Here is a 20,580-nt window from a genome sequence, read left to right on the forward strand (position 1 = left end):
GTCGGGCAGCCAGCGCGCGCCGCCCCGCCGCCCGGCCCCGCCCCCGTCAGCGCGTGCGGAGGCGCCTGCGTCAGCGCGCACGGCGCCAGCGGGGCGGAACCTTCGAGGCCGCCGTCGGCGCCGCCCGGGAGCGCGCGCGCGCGTGTGTCTGTGTGGGCGCGCGCTACTTCCGGCCGTTCAACCGTCATGGCGGGAGCCGCGCCTCACGGTGGGGAGCGGCGCTCACCTGGCTCCGGTGAGCGGCCTGAGGGGACGGGTCGGGTCAGCGAGGGTGAGGCGCTCCGGGCGGGAACCCAGCCCCTGAGGGGGCAGCGGCAGCCCGAAGCCCCGGTGTCCGCGTGCCGGGCACCGCCGGCCGGCGGGGGAAGGCCGCAGTGCTGAGGTCAGCGGGCAGCCCTGAGCTCTGGTGCAGTTGGGTAAAATGTGGGCTTAGAGTTGTGGGGGGTGGGTTGGTTGGGTTTTTTTGTTGTTGTTTGTTTTATTGTTTGGTTTTGTTTGTTTTTTGGTTAGTTGGTTTGGTTTTGTTTTTTTTGCTCTTCCTTCGGTTTTGTTTTGTTTTGATTTGATTAGGTTTTTTCCTTCGTTTTTTTTTTTCCTTCGTTTTTTTTTTTCCTTCGTTTTTTTTTTTCCTTCGTTTTTTTTTTTTCCTTCGTTTTTTTTTTCTTCGTTTTTTTTTTCCTTCGTTTTTTTTTTTTCTTCGTTTTTTTTTTTTCCCTCCGTGTTTTTTTTTCCTCCGTGTTTTTTTTTTCCTCCGTGTTTTTTTTCCCTCCGTGTTTTTTTTCCCTCCGTGTTTTTTTTTCCCTCCGTGTTTTTTTTCCCTCCGTGTTTTTTTTCCCTCCGTGTTTTTTTTCCCTCCGTGTTTTTTTTTCCTCCGTTTTTTTTTTTCCTCCGTTTTTTTTTTTCCTCCGTTTTTTTTTTTCCTCCGTTTTTTTTTTTCCTCCGTTTTTTTTTTTCCTCCGTTTTTTTTTTTTCCTCCGTTTTTTTTTTCCTCCGTTTTTTTTTTTCCTCCGTTTTTTTTTTTCCTCCGTTTTTTTTTTTTCCTCCGTTTTTTTTTTTTCCTCCGTTTTTTTTTTTCCTCCGTTTTTTTTTTTCCTCCGTTTTTTTTTTTCCTCCGTTTTTTTTTTTCCTTCTTTACCTTTCATAAGGGGTTATTAATGTGCCAAGATATCAATAGACTCTAAATAATCACAGCAAGGGAATTTTCAGCAAATGTTTACTATTGCAGTTCTGAGACACTAAGGCAGAAGGATAGAAACCCGCAAGCTCAGTCCTGGGTGTTTATGCTGGTTTGTCCTACTCATCTTTGCTTTCTACACCCCTGAACAGATTTGAGAGAGTGTGCTGGTATGAATCAGGCTCCCAGAAGAATTTCCTTGGTGGTACTGTTGCTTGCTTGAGTCTTCCCTGTCTTTCTTTCTGGATTTTACTGTACATGTTGCCGTGATGTTCTGGAGCGGGTTATGCAGAGAGTGGATGGTCTTAGGACAGGGAAACTTCTCACGAATTATATAACTAACTTTTGTTATTGCAACAAGTCTGTCTGCAGTTGGTACAATTCTGCTAGCAGTACTGTATGCACACTGCACAGCCAGCAAGGCACCGGTGGAAACCAAGCTCAGAATAAAGCATTTACTGTGCAGTAGAATCAGGTGTAAAATATGCCATTGTCCTGAAATGGTCCCTTGTCACCAATCTGAACTCAGTAAAACTGAGTCATGTGAAGAGCAAGGAGAGGGGGGAAAAAATAAGCCATGCTGCTTGTTTCTCTTTAGAGCGTTATGGATGATTTGCATAATAGAAACTTGAAGAAACCATTCCGGCTTTGTGCTTAAACTCGCTACTGGTATTTGAACCCACAATATTTTTCTCTACTATGTGCTGGAATACTCCAACTGTTGTCTTGCGATTGCAGCTTCCATCACCATGCTAACACGCTACCTCTGGATTTGCTATTCCAGCTTCTGTTCCAATACTTGCACGAACTGTTGCTGTGTGGCACATTTCCCTTCTTATGACATGAAGGATGCTACAAGCTTGTTTAATGCAGAGTACAGATTTTCTCATTGTTGCTAGCATTTCACAATTACTCACCGCTTGCAACATCCTGGGCTGTAATGGACTGATTCAGTAACCCAGCGTACAAGTACTTATCTCTTGAGAAGCAAGCACAGCAAATGCTTTTCAAGAGAGACATGGGCTGAAAATGGATGGTTAGGATTATGTTGTTATACTGGTAAATACAGGTTGAAGTGAAGATGCCTTAGAGTATTCAGTAGTTATTCAGTGCTTAAGAATAGAGGCAATAAAGATTTTTACAAGAGTGATCCTGAAAGGAGGATGGGAGGTATCACAGGACAAAGCCCCTAGCTTGTGAAGCACTCTGTAGCTGTGCAGGAAGGAGAGCCTAGTATGATACTACAAAAGCCCATTATTCCACCTATGGAAAGGAGTAACTCAGTTGTGTCCATGTGGTATTGTCAGGTGAAAGAATAATAGCATTGATCCAACCACCTCCATCATGTTTTTTTTTTTTTTTTTTTTTCCCCTGCTGGATTCTCCTGAGCTGGCTCAATTTACCTCTTCTGTTGCTATTGATAACTTGTGAAGTCTCGTTCTCTTCACTGATTGATGTCATCTAGCTTACACCAGCTAAATGAGCAGCAATAAGATGTAGATAAATAACTCCTATGACATGTTTAGTGTCAGAGTGGTGTTAACAGCACTCATTCACTTACACTTTCAAGGTGTCAGTGCTATCTAGATGTAAGGCTGCTTTCAAATCAGACCTAGATGCTGAGAATAGCTTGCTGCCCGTCTGAACAGCTATGTACAGGTTTTGGGTATTCTCTTGGAGAACTGGGAATCCTGTCAGTTGGATCCTCCCTGACAGCTCAGGGCAGTAATCCTGCTGACAGAGCTCCAAGTCCCAGAGACACTGCAGGGAGTCTTCAGGTCCACTGAGTGCCCGCTGCTCTCCATGGCTGCTTTCCAAGCAAGAAATCTGCCTTCTGTGACCTTCCAAAGGAAACACTTGGGCCCGAGGGCAGTCATAAAGGAATAAATCCCCACTAGTCATGCCGTAGAGGAATCTAATCTGCAAGGACAGCCACTCTGGAAATTGGAGAGCCAGGGATCTGAGTTTTAAAAGTGTAGGTGTGCCTGTTGATCAGTGGGCATGGATCTGCAGAGGTAATATCCAACACAAGGACTAAATCATTGTATGCTATGGTAAGCTGCTTTTCCTGCTTGTTGATTGCCATGTTGTTGGCTGGTTTCTGTGACTCTGGAGGTGGGATGCATACTACATCCTGCCTGAAGTTCACAAGGACTGTTCCAGATATAAGCCCTGTGAAAAGGAGCTGGTTTTGCTCAGCTATTTCCAGGCATCTCATGGGCAGAGGTGTCCAGTGTGTCATACACTTCACCTGTAGACCAGCAGGAAATCAGCAAGACTGTTCATATTCCAATGGCACGTGAATGTCTTCCCTCAGATGGGGCTCATGATTGGCTTCTTTATTTGTGAAATAATTTGCAGGTAACTCATATTTCCAGTTTTCCCATGTCATAATAATAAGCTATTCTAAACAAAAACTTTGGAGAGGAGATTAAAAAACTCTCCAAGACTGAAACAAATGTTCTTAAATCTAACACTTAGAAAAAGCAGAAAGGATCAAACTATGCTTGTCACATGCTCAGAAAGCTAACCCCCCATTGCTCCCTCTGTGAGTTGTTTTGTTTCTATCCTACGCTGTATGCAGGCTTAATTTAATGCAGTATTTCTGAGATGCAGTTCACCTTCTGTGCCATTCTAGATGATGACTTTATGTGTGTCTTTAGGTTGGGTAAAATGACATAGTTCCCCCCATGGGACAGTGCAGTGCAGCCTGTATTTGGGACAGGTGCCGAGGTTTTCTGGTGATGATTGTTAGTGAGGTTCCACACTCTGAAGTGTAGTTGTGCAGGGTTAAAAGTGTTACTGGTGCTCCCATGCCATCCATTGTGTCAGTTAGCAACCCCTGGTCTGATAAACTCCACACCTGGGAAGAGTTGTGGGGTGAGAAGTCATCAGTGCCTGAGCGACTTTCTCCTTAGTTCTATGTAAGAGGTAAACCAACATACCTTAACTAACTTACAGAAACATAAGTAAAGTCAAAGGATAACTTCTTAATACTAGAAAGCAAAACATTTGCCTTCTTACTCTAAAATGAACGTTTGAAGCATGTGGAGCCATTCAGCCTACTTGCTTCCTTTGCTCTGAAAGACATCTAATTAAGGTGCTGCACATTTGGGACAGGATTCGCTGTTTACCTCTTTCTCTGGCAAAGAGATGGTGCTTCCAGATGTTACCCACTTGTGAGCAGGCGCCAGGTAGAATACACAGCAAGGCAGCTTTTAGGAATTGAAATTTAAAACATTTCAGAAATGAAATACTATTTCAGGCCTCAGGTGTACACTAGCTTTAGGCTGGCCCTCTGAACTGATAAAGTGTTCTCCATTCAGTGTCAAAAATAGAATAGAAACAATGTAGCTTGAAACAAATGAAGAGAAGGGTCAGTGGTTGTTGTGGGGTATTACTAGAAACATATTTAGAACTGCAAATCCAACCCCCAGACAGGTTGCTGGGGATCAAGACGACCCCTTTACTGGATCAGGGGCGCATTCTGTAAGCTGGATTTGTAGGAGATGCTTGTGATTGGGCAGTTGCCAAGCATTCCTTCTCCCTACCCCGATAGATGCAGTTTGAGAGCCCGTAAAGATAATGCTGTTGCCAGCAGAGATAACAGCCATGTGAACCACTCCTTCACGTTCCAGTCTGCTAGGAACCTGTGGAATCCCTTTGCGTCTGCCAGGCACACTCCCGCACACTCCTCAAAGCCTAAAACAATAAAATGTTAGTTACTGATTTATTGAGCTGAGGAATTCTCTAATCCCCTTCAACACCATGTCCTTATGTGTATGATTTAACTCCTGTATTTAAAGTTATGCCCAAGGGCTAGCTTAGACACCCTAAAAAATAATTGTGCCAACTTAAGTCCTTTTCACTACTTAACTCACTTATTCCCTTGCAAAAGGGCTCCTGATACACAGGCAATGTTCTGACTCTTCACAAAGAGAATTTCTTCAATCTTTGTTACCCCCTTAAGCACAATAGTTAAATATGGCCAGGTTAATGGGAAATTCCACATGCTGGCCCCTTTAAAAGGATGCTTGGCATGTGGGAGAGCAGCTATTACCAACAGTTTCCTAAGGAATGGGTGCTATGGAACCTGCAGCAAGAATGGACTCATCTTCTGACACCATCACAAAGCAAACCCTTCCAGGCAGCTTCTCTGTCAGGCTGTTTGCATTGGAAGAGATCTGCACAAAAATAAGGCAAGTATAAGACATGAAGCTAGGACAACTGAGCTGCCTCTCATGAAGGAAAGAGGCTAGATTAGCACTGAAATTTAATTTAGCTGCATGGTATTGGGCAGAGCTGTAAAGTGCAGCAGGATAAAAAGTGCTGTGATGGTTCATTTAGGAACTAGTATTTGGAGGGTGCTCTATTCAGAATGGAGAAGGAAGGCCTGCTGGTTGCCGTGTCTGCTGTCTGGCTCTGTAAACTTCTGGATATTATAAGAAAATACAAGAAATATTGTAAGAAAGTTGAACAGATAGATGCGTACCATGGATAGAGATACCCCCCTAAATCCCACTATCATTTTCCCTTGCTTCTGGATCAGAACACTGGATGTTGGTGTTCCTTCCTGTACTCCTGATAGCAGATGTTTGGATCTCAGCTCGCCAGTGTTGCTGTTCCACAGACCCAGTGTTCCTCCTTCAGACACAGTCGTAATCACCATCCTTGGGCTGAATACTTCAGAACACATCCATGCATCTGGCGCCTCTCCAGAAATCGGAAGAGGAGTCCTGCTGTCTCCAGGTGCTAAGCACTGACCTAGTAAAGAGGTGGCAAAAGAGATAGGAGTAGCAAGGACTGAGGTAGCTTTTCTGCCTACAGCCTTTGTGATTGTGGCTGTAACTTCTAAAGTTCTTGTTCTTTCAGCACACTTGAAGTTAAAGACTGGCCATACCTTTGTCTCTGAGGAAGAATACACAATCATGTGCCCCTCATCCACGTGAAGGTGATGTGAAGGCTGTTCTTCAATATGCATATCCTGAATAATAAACCTTGCTCTGCCAGAAATCAAATTCCAGAGGCACAGATTGTGATCTATGGCAGCTGATATAGCACAGGTTCCTTTTCCAAACACTTTCACACACTCCACCTCAGCTATAAAATGAGGATTCACTAAATGAGGGATTCTCAGTGCCTTCAGCAATTGGGAGAACACTGGCAGCTGGGAGGTGCCTGTGTGCCTACAGCTCATGGATGGCCAAGCTGTCAGAGGTCTTCTCAGATGTGAAAAGAGCTTTCCAACCATAAAAAGTGAAGGAGACTCACCTGAGTGTCCAGGAAGGGCGTGCAGCATCTCAAAAACTTCCATATTCCAGACAAGCATTGAGCCATCCTGGGAACCTGCCACCAGCAGCTGGTAACCAGAACTAAGTGCCATCACTGTTATGCCTGCCGTAGTACACAGAGAGGAGAGGCTGCTCTTGATACCACAGACAGAGACGTTTTGAGATGGTTAATAAGCTGTGTTTCCCCAACTGGAACCCCCCTCTACTGCCTGAACCCCCTAGTCTGTGCCAAGAGCAAGATTAGGTTCCTTCAGACATATCTAGGTCAGTGTGTGCTTTTGTTGTCCTGATGACAAAATGACCCACTTTATCCTCATTTGTTGAAGCAGTTGCGAATGGGACTGGTGCATGTCTGAGCACAAAGGCAAATAGACCTTTAGCCTGCCTTTGTGTAAGCTCACAGGCAAAACTGTATTTCTACAGAAACAGATGTTCTCTCCTTCATGCTCTGTTTGTTTATTATGTTTCTTGTGTCTCATTCATAACAGATGGATGATTATGTATATTCTTGGGCTGTATCTGTCCCCAGGACTAATCCTACCTTTGAGGAATTTGGTGAGCGTTGTGTGTAGGGGTGCACCGGGCGGCTGGAGAAATCTGCACAGTGGAATGAGAACAAGACAGGGACAGGCGCTGCATCAGCTTAGGCACTGCTGGCACAGCTTCCTCATTACCGCTGGGTAAGAAGGCATGAAAAAAAGAAGCCTGGCCAACAGTTCTGTGTATATTATACTTACTCCTAAGAGGGCAGAGACAAAAAAGCATTTTGGAACGTGACTCTGGGCCTGTGAGAGCTACTATAGTTGTATTTTATGTGATGTACAGTATGTAAAAATAGCTGGCCTTACCCTGCTAGGAGCTTGAAGAATATAGGGAAGGCTACAGTACAGTGTAAAACAGGGCAAATATAATGGAGTGGCAGGATTTTTCCTCTGAGGGAGGAGTGAGTATTCTGTGGAGAAGACAGAGGAGCAGTTGTGGGTGCCACCTCCTCTGGTTAGCTTTAAAGCTGCAAGGGAATACAGATAGCGAACAGGGGCTTCTACTAGACAAAGGGCAACAGGCACTTTGGTTGTGGTGAACTGCTCTTATCAAATTCACAGAATGTATGCTGGCAAAGGAGAAACCTCAGCTTCCCATACAGAGGCCCTACCAGAATGAGACATTTATGAGTCTTTTGATGGATCCCACAACAGAGAATTTTGTCACCGGTTGTAATTCCTCAGGAAAGTACTTTTACTTGGAAAGGAAAATTCTAGTTCTTTCCTCTGGTAAACATTTGCATCACACTCTGTCACGGCTGTGCCTGCTGCTGACTGCTGGCTTCAGAAGGAGAAGTATGTCCTGCACAAGTTGTAGTTCTGGGCAGCTGATGCATTCAGTACCCATGGCAAAGTCATCAACAACACTCTGTTCCAAAGACAGATATTTTACAGCTGATCCAGTCCTTATTCCCTGCAGAAAGAAATATTAGAGCAGAGAACATCAGCCCTGAGAATTCACAGGTATTCTGAAAAGACCAAGTTAAAAAAAATGCTTTTTTGGGAAAGGAAGGAATAGAAGGATTAACAGCCACTAGCAGTGCAACTATGACTCATTTGCTCAGGAAGAATATACAATTGTCACAGTTCCCTCTTAAATTCTTCATGTTGTTTTGTTGTTGTTTTTTTTTTTTAATTTGTTATGTTTTCTAATATGTTTTCTTCTCAGCATTTGGAGGATCTAGATAATTTATTTCATCTGCTAAAGGAGTGTGGTGATAATGCTAGGATAACAGTTTGTAAAAGTTAGCTTATTTCTCTTTTTCAAGCTTCCTTCTCACAGCAGTTACTAATGCTGGGTGGAAAGGTTGTGATTCTTCCCTATGGCTGCAGGCATGAAGCATACATCTGCAGAGCACTGTGTATCCACTCTTGCCCAGACCTTACCTAGCACATCCTGTTTTAGCTCCTCAGTTCATCCAGCATTAAGTAAATGAAATGGCAATTCACTCAACTTCCGCCGATTTACAGCAGTATCAGAGAATCAGAGTGGCTGAGGAGCTACCTAGGAGTAATGAGCAGAGTGGATTTGAGACATGGCTTGTGGATTAATCTGTTTGCTTTCACAACTTCAGGGTAGATGCTATCTCATGGTATGCCACACAGCACTTCCAGGACTTTCATTGTTTTCCTGTTAGCAGGAAATGTTTTTAATGACTAAATTTCTCTTGCTACAATCTAAGGCAGGCTGCCTTTCTGCAGATGTGAATAATAAATTACCTCCTGGTCGCAGTAGTCTTTTACATATATGAAGACTGCATGATGAAGTTTGTAAAATGACTTTAGATCTCCTTGGTTGGAGATACCTGTTTAAAAAAAAAAAAATATTTGTCATTGTTGAAAGCAATAAATAGTGTTATTTACTATTCTTTTCATTGTCTTCTGATTTCAGACCCTGTCCAGCTGTCTGGAGACACAGTGCCCTGGTCCACAGCTTAGAGGTATGGAAATGCTTGCTAATATTCATCACCTTCCTGTCAGCATTCCAGGTTCTACTAAAGTGTGGCAATGTAAGAAGTTTCTTCATTCCCCAGGTCCAAATCCCCTTGAAGAAATCTGCCAGGAGATACTGCCTCTTGATTTGGTCTTGTTTTGATAGATAACAATTCTGCACCATTTCAACAAATTGCCTGGGAAGGGAAAAAGTAATGGATGTACTGGAACAAGGAGCAAGAGCTGGGTTTTTTCTAGAGTCTCAACACTGACAGAGTTTAAGAATGGAGAGGAGTCTGGGCAGGGTGCCTGAAAGCCCAGAATGGGTCAAACTCAGAGGTTTGACTTCTCATTCTTTGCCTTCTGAGAGTACCTGTGTGCAAAGCAAAGAAGGATGAAGCCATCTGTCTTCTGTTCTGCCAGGCACTCTCGCATGTCACTGCATGGCTGTGCCCAGTGGAGAGGTAGAAGGTGCAGGATAGTTTTACTTGAATGAAGGTGGCAGTGGTGAATCTTTGAGAGAACTTAATTGTCAAGGGATAAAATGTCCTTCAGCTCCATGTCTGACAGCCCATTTCTGCAAGTGTGATATATGAAAGGAAATGATTTATCCTCCTCATAGTGGGAGGGTGAGTGGTTTTCCTGGCAGTTTGAAAGTACTAGTCACCAAAAATCTCACTAGCTCACATGCACACATGGCAGTCTTAGCTGAGAGCTTAGACACAGGATAAGCCATGGAGATTGATTTCCAAGTAATCCCAGAACATGTCCCTTCAAGACAATATTTTAGGTAGGCTGCCAGGTATGAGAGGAATGTTATGCTTGCTAAATATATGTATGAACACATTCACAGGCTCTAAGAACTGAGGGCTTTGTCTGGGTTTGGCTGTATTTAGACATATTCCCTGTGAACAGCAGGAGTTATGGGCTGTTCCATAAGAGATACAGCAGTACTCACTGTAAGGAAGCAATATAGCCAAGCACATGAGCCACAAGGACTGTGCTGTGTGACTTTTTCAGTCTTTTGCATAATGGGGCATGGCGTCCTGGGCTGTGCTAGCAATCACTAGTTCTGAAGGTGAAGTTGAAGATGCCCATTTTCTGGCTTTATGAAAGGCCAGCTTGAAGAGCAGGGCTTGCCCACCACTAGGGAAGCTCTGACAGAAATAGGCCCATTTAGCTGGGCTTAGCCATCGTCTGTCTGATGCTAAGAGCATCTCTAGCATCTCCTCACCTTCCTCACAGGATAAAGGTCCTACTTCAAGCTACGCTTCAGCCTCAGGCACAGTGTGTTGGAGAGCTTTCAGAGTATCAGATTCTGCTGTGGAAATGGAAGTGATGATGTGAACAGGGAGCCAATGGAATCTGTGAGCACAATCACTGGGAAGTAATCTCTCCAGAGTCAAGGAACAACACCCGTGTCTATGCCACAATGGGAGACAGCAAGGAGGAGTTTACTGAGGAACAGGACTAAATCACTGTGAGCCTGTTTGGTCTGGGTTGGAGGTGGTGGCAAATCAAATGCTAAACGCACTCGGAGACAAATGTCCCTCAACAGGCTGTGAATGGCAGAACTGAGCTGGGATGTCCCCAGCAAACGAATCACAACTACACTGGCTTGCCCTAAAACAGCGTGTACCCGCTCAGATGGTTTGTACATCATGGCTGTTTTTCCACAGCCTGGTGGCCCATAAAGAATGAGGGTTGTGTGGGTTTTATCATTGTTCTGCCTCATACGGTGAAAAATATTGTCCAATGAATTCTGTCTCCCACAGAAAAATCGGCAGTTCTTCAGGCAGAGAGCTGTGTGGTGGCCCAGTTCCTGCAGAAGTAGCCTCCACTCCTCATTGATTTGTCCTCGGTGTTGAAGAATCTCTAAAACCTGGTGATTAGTGACAGCAATGAACAGCTCGCAAATTTCTTTCAGGTATTTATTATTTTCTTTGCACTGAGGGTTCCCAGAGTCTTTACTGTGTGTGCTTTGAGGTGTCTGGGATAATGGCTTGCAATTTTTGCTTTAAGGTAGCTGAGCAGCTGTTTTGTTTCACTGTCCACATTGTCCTCTTTTTCTAACAGCTTGTTGGTTGTCCCTTGCCTGATTTGTCTGTTGGAATCCCCAACCACTCTGAGGAATACGAAAGCCCACAGGTTGCTCTTCTGGGTATTGAGGAGACTCTGTTCAATCTCCCATTCAATCACTACAACACAAAAAAAAAGGGAGATGTGAGCATACAGTTTCGGAACAGAACATAGGAAAAGCTATCCATCAACATGAATGTGACATCCTTTGTTCCTTCTGTATTTCACATGATGCTAGCAGATCAGCATTCCTCACGTCCTCTGAGCTACTCCTGGATGTGGCCAGGGAGATTGTGGGGAAAAAAGGAGAAGCATTTCTATCTGGTGTATTGCTGTTTGCTCGTCAGCACCAACCTCTCTCCTCAGGATTTGGGATAAATCTCTTCCTTTCCTGCATCTTTCCTGTTGTATGCAATTGAATGTTGCCCTGAAACAAACAGCTGTCCTCCCTGTTCCCCTGAAACAAACGTCAGGGCCCCAGCCTGCCTGATGGTTGGGGAGAAGTGGCTTTACAGCAGCTTCTCCTCAGGCTTTTACAGTGTGCCTGAGGGTATGTGGACAGTGAGGGAGGTGAGGCAGTGGAAGCACAGAGCAGAATTGGTTTAGAGACTTTGGCCAGTGGTGCTGTGCTGTAAGATTGGCTTTGGAGGGGTGGATGTTGTGGTTTAAACCCAGCCGGCAGGCAAACACCACAGAGCTGCTCGTTCACCCTCCCCTACCCCCAGAGAATGGGGGAGAGAGTCAGAGGGGTAAGGGTAAGGAGACTCATAGGTCGAGATAAAAACAATTTAATAATTAAAATAAAATTAAAATGATAATGATAATAATAATAGTAGAAAATACAAAGAGGTAATGCACAATGTGATTGCTCACCACCCACTGACCAATGCCCAGTCCGTTCCCAGCTGGTGATCCCAGAGAGGAGACAGTCCTGAAACCACCACCCTGAAAACCTGAGTGGAGCTTCCCAATCAACCTTCATCTATATACTGAGCATGAGCATGACATTAGATGATATGGAATATTCCATTGGCCAGTTTGGTCCGTTGTTTTGGGTACGCTCCCCCCCCAGCTTCTTCTGTACCTGTGCACTAGCAGGTCATGAGAAGTTGAAATTAAAAACATCAGTACATTATCAATATTCTTCTCATATAAAATCCCATACTGAGTCTAAAACACGGCACTATTCTAGCTACTAAGAAGGAAGGAAGGGGGAAAGGGGAAAACAAACAAACAAACAAAAAACACCCAAACAAGCAAAAAACCAAACCAACCAACCAAACAAACAAACAAAAAAAACCAAAAAACAAAACCAAACAATTGGCTCTATCCTAGCTGAAACCAGGACAGTGGAGAAGAACTAAGGAAACAGGACTGAACCTGGGGACTTTTGATTAGGACTGAAGGCTGGGCTGGGAAGAGTGAGATGCTGAGAGAAGGGTCAGCATCCCATATCTGTGCAGTCTGGAAACAGCCAGAATGAGCTCAGAGCACGAACCCACAGAGTAATCCTTGAGCAGTGCCCTTCTGGTGTGTGTAAAAGAATGAGAGTAGTCAAACCTTTGTGGCTGGCTCCACTGCGACTTCTAGGTACACACTGAGAACCAGGCTGAGGAGGACACTGCCTGAGTACCTCCCAGTGCCATCTGCAGATGCGATATGGTGCTGCTAACAGAGGTGTGAGCTGCAGGGAGCTCGGCGATGGTGAGCTCCTGGCCGCAGTAATGCTGTGGGGAGGCTCTCGTGGTCTCTGCCCCTCCATTGCTGGTGTCTGGTGGAAGCATCTTGAGGGAAATCAGGCACAACTTTCACAAATACTTAATTGGTTATTTATTTACTTGTGGCTTCAATTATGCCCCCTGGGACTGTGTATTTATTCTCCTTGTTCAGCAAAACTTTCTCCTTTTCTAAAACTGAAACAACCTGAGGAAGCAACCTGGCACTTCTGCAGGTGCCTCAGCCTCCTCTCCCCTTCTGCAAGGCTTGAAGTTCTGGGTGTGCATTTCTGTTTAGGGCTGTCACCAAAGTGCTTCAAGGAAGCTGAGGTGGGCTGCTGCTGTGGGGAGCTTTCAGTGGTTAGAAGGAACGATCACAGGGATTTGAATAAGGCAGAAGCATGGAACAGGTATCAGTTTGCAGTGTGACACCCTGCTCTGTCCCTGGTGGTTGCTATGGCATTTTCATTTCTGGTTCTTTGCATGGGGAATTTGTATTTAGTCCTTAGTTACTGAGAAAACCTCCTCAATATTGAGGTATTGGGCAGGAAGCAAGCTTGGAGGAAGAGCTTCTTGCCTTATGTGTATCTCCATCTGCCTCCTATCTGCTAGTTAATACACACAACCCCTGTTATCTTCTGCTCTGAAGAGACTCTTGTATGTAGGGCTGGACCATATGTGTGTGCCTGTTAGGCCTCCTTTTGTCTTTTAGGGACTACTGGCAGTTACTGACATCTCAGCCCCATCAGCTAGCTGATTTGTGAAGCTGCATGGGCAGGCTAATTGCTTGTGAAAACCACCTTACTTGTCCAGTAGACATTCTGAGTGTGGGTGGCCTGCTCTGTACATCTCACTTCAGCCCTAGGGAGCGAGCGTGCACCGCAGTGCTAGCACGTACCATGAAGGTGGGACCAGCTGATGGTTTCTGACAGGCTTCAGCTGCCTACAGAGAGAGTTGTGTGTTTCTGTGATCAGGGTCTACAAGCTCAGATATACCCCATCTCAAGGCAATTACCTGCACAAAAATATTTTTTTAAGATTCTTAGACTAGTCAATACTACCATAAAAACAGCGACATGGGAAAATGAAGTCATTCTATCACGTTTAATTTTAAGATCAGTCTGAGGACTAGTGGTATGCAACTTTAATTACTGGAACTTTACAAAACATGCTGAGCTATTCAAAATCTCTCAGTAGGGATTTATCCTGTGAAAGACTTAGGGATTTGGACCGTGGGTGACCAAGTGAGCAACTTGGTTTTTCAGGACAAGGAACCTCAAGACTGTAGGTTATTTGCTGCAACATTTCAAGCCTATATTCTATCACAGAAGAAAGGATCCCAGACATTTCAGTAGCCTCTTTTATCCTAGAAGTTCTGTGCAAATTAGTGTAATTAGGACCAGTTCAACTACCCCAGAAGTACATCCAGTAGAATTTATACAGGGAACTTTTTTTCCAATTGAATATAGAAACAAAAGCATGCTGTAAACCCTCGTTTGGGTGCTTGAAGATGGTTAGCTAATTCTGCATTGAAATCCATACAACTCAAGCATACTCGATACAAAAGTTCTAGGAAATTGGTACAGCGGTATTTGACTCCTGGGAGGCATCTAAGGAATGGAAAATCTATGAGCATTTGGGGTGTTTTTTTCTCCATCCCACATATTTTGATGGCCTTTGGACAGGACAGACGGGAAAGAAGTGATTTACCTCAAAAATTAGGCTGTGTTTCTGACAGAAGGCCTGCGCTTCTGGGTATGCTTTCTCCGGGACGGTCTCTCTTTCTGTAGCCATGTCTGCATGGAAGGATTTAAGCAGCACAACAGAAGTTAGGAATATCGAAACAGGTTGTCTACTTGTCATTTTAGACCTTGCACTGAAAACACAGTTTGTGATGCTGTCATCTAAAACCTGTGTTGAGTTTCATATAGAAGACATTGTGGTTATGTCCTGTAAAACTGTGGTTTCCAGGTGTCTGCAGGCTTGTGCTCACGTTACTACATTACCAATGCGAGTGCATTTTCAAGGTTCTATATGGGCTTGTCACACTGTGTTTTTATTTGCTAATGTGAAAACTCAATCTGGCAATTTTGGATTGCATAGTTATAGAATACAATGCAGCAGCATTGATCCAGAAAAATGCCTTTTCTGTGGCAAATTCTCCATCCTATTTTAAGACCTCTCAGCCACACTGTTGGCCATCTCAGATGTGATAAATAGCCATAATAAAAGGCAATTCTACCTACAGGGAATCTTTTCATAGAGTCAAGTCTGTGAAATTTTTATGGCCACTTTTCCTGCTGTGCTTTTTACAAGAGAGATTACCGCTTTCTAGAAAAATCTTTATGACACCTTTTAAGTGACATATTCACTGAATTAAATCAAACAACAAACTAGGTAAAATCAAACTAAATTAAGACAAAGCAAATAGGAAGAAAAGTAAGTGCATATATGCACACAAACGCAAGGATGAGTTCTCGCTCCCAGCACCCACGTGCATGTACCATCTCCTGTTCACTGATACACAGGTCTTATATTCATGGATACTTTTGACACCTGCAAAATTAAAAGGCATGGGAAATAAAAAGGACATTTTTCTCTCTAGATATGTTTTATCATATGAGATTATAATTTTTTCAGAACTGGAATATTCTCTCCCCCAAATTATGTAAACATTTGTGGCACTACGTAATCATGTGATAAAGTAGTACAAGAGAGAATACTAAAATTAGGATGGGGAATGGCTGCATCTGCAGCTTTCCTTGGAACTGTTCTAAGTGAAAAGTGATCACTTAATGAAGTCTGTGCCAGTGTCAGATGAGGAGAGCACTCCCCTGGGTTAGGAATTATCATGTCTGCACTGCTGTCCAACAGGCAGCAAGTACTCAGCGTAATACCCTTGGAATAATTCATTAGCTCTCACCAAACAGTAGTTACGAGAAATCCTTGTATCGCTTTACACTTCAGCCCACATGAATTCCAAACCTTCCAGTGAGAGAGTGGGTTTAACTTATAACCCTGTCTTTTGATGAAAATCCAATCACGTCACATCCTTCATCCCAAAACTGTTCCTGAAAATACTTGAGGTCTACCACAACTTGGATAGGTGGTGAAGGTAAAATCTTAACACTAGCTGTGTCCTTATACACCCACTAATTTCAGATTGTCGGAAGTGCTCATACATTCCTTCCAGAAACTGCAGCTCTGTTTCTGTAAATGCTGACCTATCTGCTTAGGCTGGAAACACCTCACTGTCCAAACTGCGTATTCATTGTGTTACGTCCTACCAGACGAGATGCTGCAGTATTTTTTTTCTTTGGAAGGCACTTTTTGTGGACTTGAGAGCCTATCTAAGCCTGTGTTTTCTTCTTTAAAAATGGAGACAGAGTGAATGACTTTCAGAAGGGGAAACTGAGTTTTGTCATTCCTGAAAATCTGAGTCATTGCTACCCACTGCCAGTTACCACTTCAGGAGCTCAGTCTGGCAACTGTGTCCCAGTAGGCAGAGGAAGTGGGAAATATTTGGATATTGTCCAATAAGAGAAGTTCTTCACAAATATTTCTTTCTGTTACAGTGGTGGATGGGAATCAAACATGTGTTGCCCGGGGTTTCAAGAAAGCTGGCAAACTTTGCTGTCTTGTGTGCAGACAGGCATTGTGCTGCCCTCAGCTATTGCACAGCAGTGCCTAGGCTGAATTTGACTTCACCCAAATGCTGTTAGTTCCTGAACTAATGCAGAATTCTGCCATCTCTGCCATGTTCGAAGTGCAAACTGGGTGTGACAGAATAAAGCTGTAGATAAAATGTAGGCATCTTCCCTTTCAAATGGAGCTGCGAGCTTACAGCTTCTTTGCTGAGCACAGTAGTCTCAAACGCATTGTAACACTTTGCAGACTCCAGCAGAGAGTGCCAGATGCATTCAGCAGCTTCAGGACTTTTCAGCTTATTTACCTGAAAAAACAGAGCTGATGAAGATTTGGACCAAGCTGCTGGAGGGCTGGAAGGGAAGAGGAACCATTTTCCCACAGAGAAGATCCCAGCGTGTGTCAGGACTGACACTCGTGCTGCTATCCCTGAGCTCTCCTCAGCAGAGACTGCTCATCAGAGGGCAGATGCCTAATGGCAGTGACCACCAGTCTGTGGTGCCTCTCTCCAGAAAGCTGGCTTGCTCCTTTTTTTAAGGAAAGCCTGGGAAAATTTCAACTACTTTGACAGGGACAGTAGAAAATGGTTGACTATCTGCACTGAGATGCAGTGAAACTTCACTGCATCCTGGAGCGATCCATCTGTATTTGAAGAGGACAGATATCTCTATAGCAACCAGTGTTTGTCACTTGGGCAGAATCCCCGGGGTCTTTTTCTAAAAGGCAGTAAATGTGCTCCCTGTTGGGTGCTGTACACCTGAGGTCCCTTTGTTCACTACCCTTGACTATTTTAGAAAGAATTGTCTCTATATTTTAGCATCACGTAAGCCTGCCAGTACTAGTATCGTTTATGGTTCAGGCACTCTCTGCCATTTAAAGCAGGTTTCTTAATGCCCAAGGGAGTATGCCTACGCCCTGTCACTATTTGCCTTCTGTCAAGCTGTGCAAGAGTGAATTTACTAAAAGGCGTTTAAACTGTGCACAGTAAATACTTACTACTTTATGGCTATGTTTGGACTGAGGTACCATCCTCAAAAGAGCAGCACATGGGAAAAGACAGAAAGAAAAATGTAATAATTTACAAAAAAAAAAAAAAAACAGCGAGTAGGTAGAAATAAGAAAGAGAGAAGAAAAAAAGACTTCCTGAGGGATGTTACAGCTAACAGTAAAACTCCAGTGACAGAAGCTGTTTGGCTGTTGCTCCTAATTTTGAATTCTATCGTGCAGGGCAACATCCATGACCCACCTGCTAATCCCCTGCGAGGGGACCAGTGTGTGCTGCTGCAGCGTTCAACCCGTAGTGTCAGTTGTTGAGCTCCAAGGCAGGAAACTGCAGCTGTCAACAGGGAACAAATCAAAAAATAAAATCTTTGTCCAAATGTCCTTGGAATGTGCAGGGAGAGAAGGTAACTGGTGCAAATATCTCAACAGAGGCCATAACAGAATAGGTGCCTCCACCTCACGTTCACAGAGCATGCTTTTCAATGTCTTTCTTCCATGCTGGTCTGTTTGCCAGTATTCACAGCACGTTGCTATTTCAGTTTGTTTCCATGTGTTTCAGTATTTGTTCAGTATAGCTTTTCCCATAAGAAATGCTGCTTTCTCTGTGTCCTGTGGAAACAGAGATTTTGCTATACCAGCCAAGCAGATTCACTCACTGGGAACCACTTTCTGCTTTCCCATTTTCTCACATGAGACCATAAGCTATTATTTTTGTGGCTTTTTGCCTTTTCCAGGAAACTGAACTGAGCATGTCAGAGAAAACCAGTATCAGACAGAGCAGCTGCTGTGTTTTTTCTGTTTCTCTCATGAAATGAGATTTAAGAGGCTGGTGTCTATCCTCATCTGTACCCCCTTTGTATCCCTCTGGCATACAGAGGTATAATTAAAGAAAAATTAGTAATCTGTATTTATGGGCTCCTTTTGCAGACAATACTTGATTAATCTTCACAGTCATCTAGCCAAATAAGGAGAGATTAACCAACATCCTAATCTATCATAAATCAAGCAGGCAGGGAGATAAAGCGTCTTACCTTGAGACAAACATTACAGCCTACATTAGGGTTTAGCCTACATTATTCTAAATCTAATTTAAGCCAACATTAGGGCTCTAAAGTCATGCATTTTTAGACTGTTCTTCAAGGCACTGCAATCTGATGTGCTACATGCATTTTACACTGCATGTACCTGTCATTATTACTGATTACACCAATTCTTGTCACTAACAAATCAAAGAAAATTAGCTCACTCACTGATTCAAGCAGTTGGTTTCAGTGGGACCAGAAGTCGCCAACTAGCAGATCTTTTTTTGGAAAGTCAAGATCTGCCAGCTCGATGGAGAAGCATCAGGGGCTGGGATAATTGGAAAAGCAGCAGCTTGCTTTCTACAGGAATGCAGCATTTGTGTTACAGTTTCTGGTGAGCATTCTGTAATTTGCAAAACAAAACGAAACAGAATCGACCAACCAAATCTTTTCCGGGGACATTTTGTATTTCCTCAGGCTATAAAAATGTTCAAGCCTCTAAACATATCAGACCTGTTTTCCTGCATTCCATGCCTATAGCCTACCTGTACCCTAAAGCTAAGATGAACTCTTTCACACTGATTCTTCCTAAAAAGTTAGATTTGCAAGCTCTAAAAAATTCCCTCCCCAAATTCTCTTTTGGAACATAAAGGAAACAGATAAGGGTCATGATAGAAAATATTATAAATGGTACTTTTTCTCAGGATAATGTGTGAAAGATGCAAATGCACAAGTGTAAAAGAGAAGCCAGACTCAAAGATATTCATGATTGTTGATCTTCACACTATTAACATCTCCTTTTTGTCAGAAATGTCATCACAAAGGTGAAGTGAGTAGCAACAGTGAGTCACGACAGCAGCAGCAGCGTGGGCTCTGGCATGATAGGGAACTTGTTTTCTCACCGTCTGTCTGTTCCATGAGCCATCATCTCCCAACAGCTTGCTTGCAGACCACATGAGAGCAGGATTAAATTCTTAGCTGGGAGGTAATTTTGTGGGTGTTTACCAAGCAAGAACACTCTTGGTGTCAGATGAAATCCAAACCCCTTTAATTGGCCTTTCCTTACAGTGGATGGGCACACAGGACAAACCAGATCGCCTTAGGGCCAATAGTAAGAGCATCCTAAAGAGGCAAATATCAACCCTCTGTGTGCAGAGTGACTGTCTCAGCTTTGGTATCAACAGCATATTTTCTCCACTGCTAGCAGTTTGCTTTGTCAGTGCCCTGTCCTAGTAGAGATGGAAGAAGCTCATACTAAATCCAAACTATCTTTGTGAGCTTTGTAGAAAATCTTTTATAGATGTATATTCTGATTTCTCATTATTTTGGCAAAGAACTAAAATATCTTGAGAGAAAAATCTTTGCTGCAGCAAAAAGCTGGGTATCTAAGGTTGTAGGAAATGCCATGCTATACCAGCCCTACCTTCCATATAATCCTCGGTCTTGTGTCTTATAGTAGCCAGTTAGGTCCTTTAAAGGATAGTACAAGAACTGTAAGGCAGACAAGGATAGCTAAGGGCCCAGATAAAGATGTCATTTTTAATGTTTCTATGTGTCCTGTGTGCTATTTGGACTGATGCTCTCAGTGCTGATCAAGTGTTTTACACCTTTAAAGCACCATACAGCCATGAAATAGGTGGCAGAAAGAAGCAGCGGGCATTTGGTAGCTCATCACCTGGCAAGTGTGAAAAGGAACAACTCTCTTGCTCAGGAGATGGCCAAGGTCACATCCATCTGTATCTTCCGAGTCTTTCCACTTAGCTGGATGATATAATCTGGTGACTCTTTGGACAAAGAATGTACATGCTGTCATTAATAATTAAATGAAAAAGGGGAAACAAGAACACTGGTTGCTCTAGTTTGGCGCTCCATTGTATTGGCTTTGCCCTTCCTCACATAAACTCTTCAGTGTGGAAATTCTTTCCGTTGGCCTCCCATTCTTTTTACTTCAGTTCATTTACTGTGAATAATTATTAATGTTTTCTGTAAAATTATCCTATGGGTGTGGGTTTTTTCTACAAACACAGTAAAGGCTGTAGAGCTTTCCCTATCTGTGAAGCTGATCTGCAACGATTAAAAAGCTGGGTTTGGCTTGCTCTGTGTAACAGAAAAGGGAAACCTGTCAATCAACAAAAAATGCTGAGAGCAGCAACTGAAACTCTTTGCTTTTTCCATCAG

At 43.6% G+C, this 20,580-nt stretch overlaps 1 protein-coding gene across 1 annotated transcript; it reads right to left on the reverse strand.

The window, feature by feature from the left end:
* Window positions 1-2,731: 2,731 nt before the first annotated feature.
* Window positions 2,732-20,569, reverse strand: NWD1 (NACHT and WD repeat domain containing 1). The gene is given in 28 exon segments (XM_042794257.1): window positions 2,732-3,092; window positions 3,094-3,393; window positions 3,395-3,425; window positions 3,796-3,834; window positions 3,837-3,965; window positions 3,968-4,037; window positions 4,645-4,814; window positions 4,817-4,876; window positions 5,268-5,358; window positions 5,667-5,899; window positions 5,902-5,938; window positions 6,075-6,274; window positions 6,446-6,634; window positions 6,998-7,204; window positions 7,706-7,788; window positions 8,297-8,511; window positions 8,727-8,812; window positions 8,871-9,193; window positions 9,313-9,516; window positions 9,898-9,976; window positions 9,979-10,204; window positions 10,351-10,821; window positions 10,911-11,137; window positions 12,579-12,802; window positions 13,681-13,748; window positions 14,444-14,529; window positions 17,625-17,714; window positions 17,842-20,569. Coding segments are annotated over 28 exon segments (4,512 nt in total). The 5' UTR covers window positions 17,855-20,569.
* Between the last annotated feature and the right edge of the window lie 11 nt (window positions 20,570-20,580).

The sequence above is a fragment of the Tyto alba genome, unplaced genomic scaffold, assembly GCF_018691265.1.
Source record: "Tyto alba isolate M040663 unplaced genomic scaffold, T.alba_DEE_v4.0 Super-Scaffold_20000042, whole genome shotgun sequence".
NCBI classification, from domain to species: Eukaryota; Metazoa; Chordata; class Aves; order Strigiformes; family Tytonidae; genus Tyto; species Tyto alba.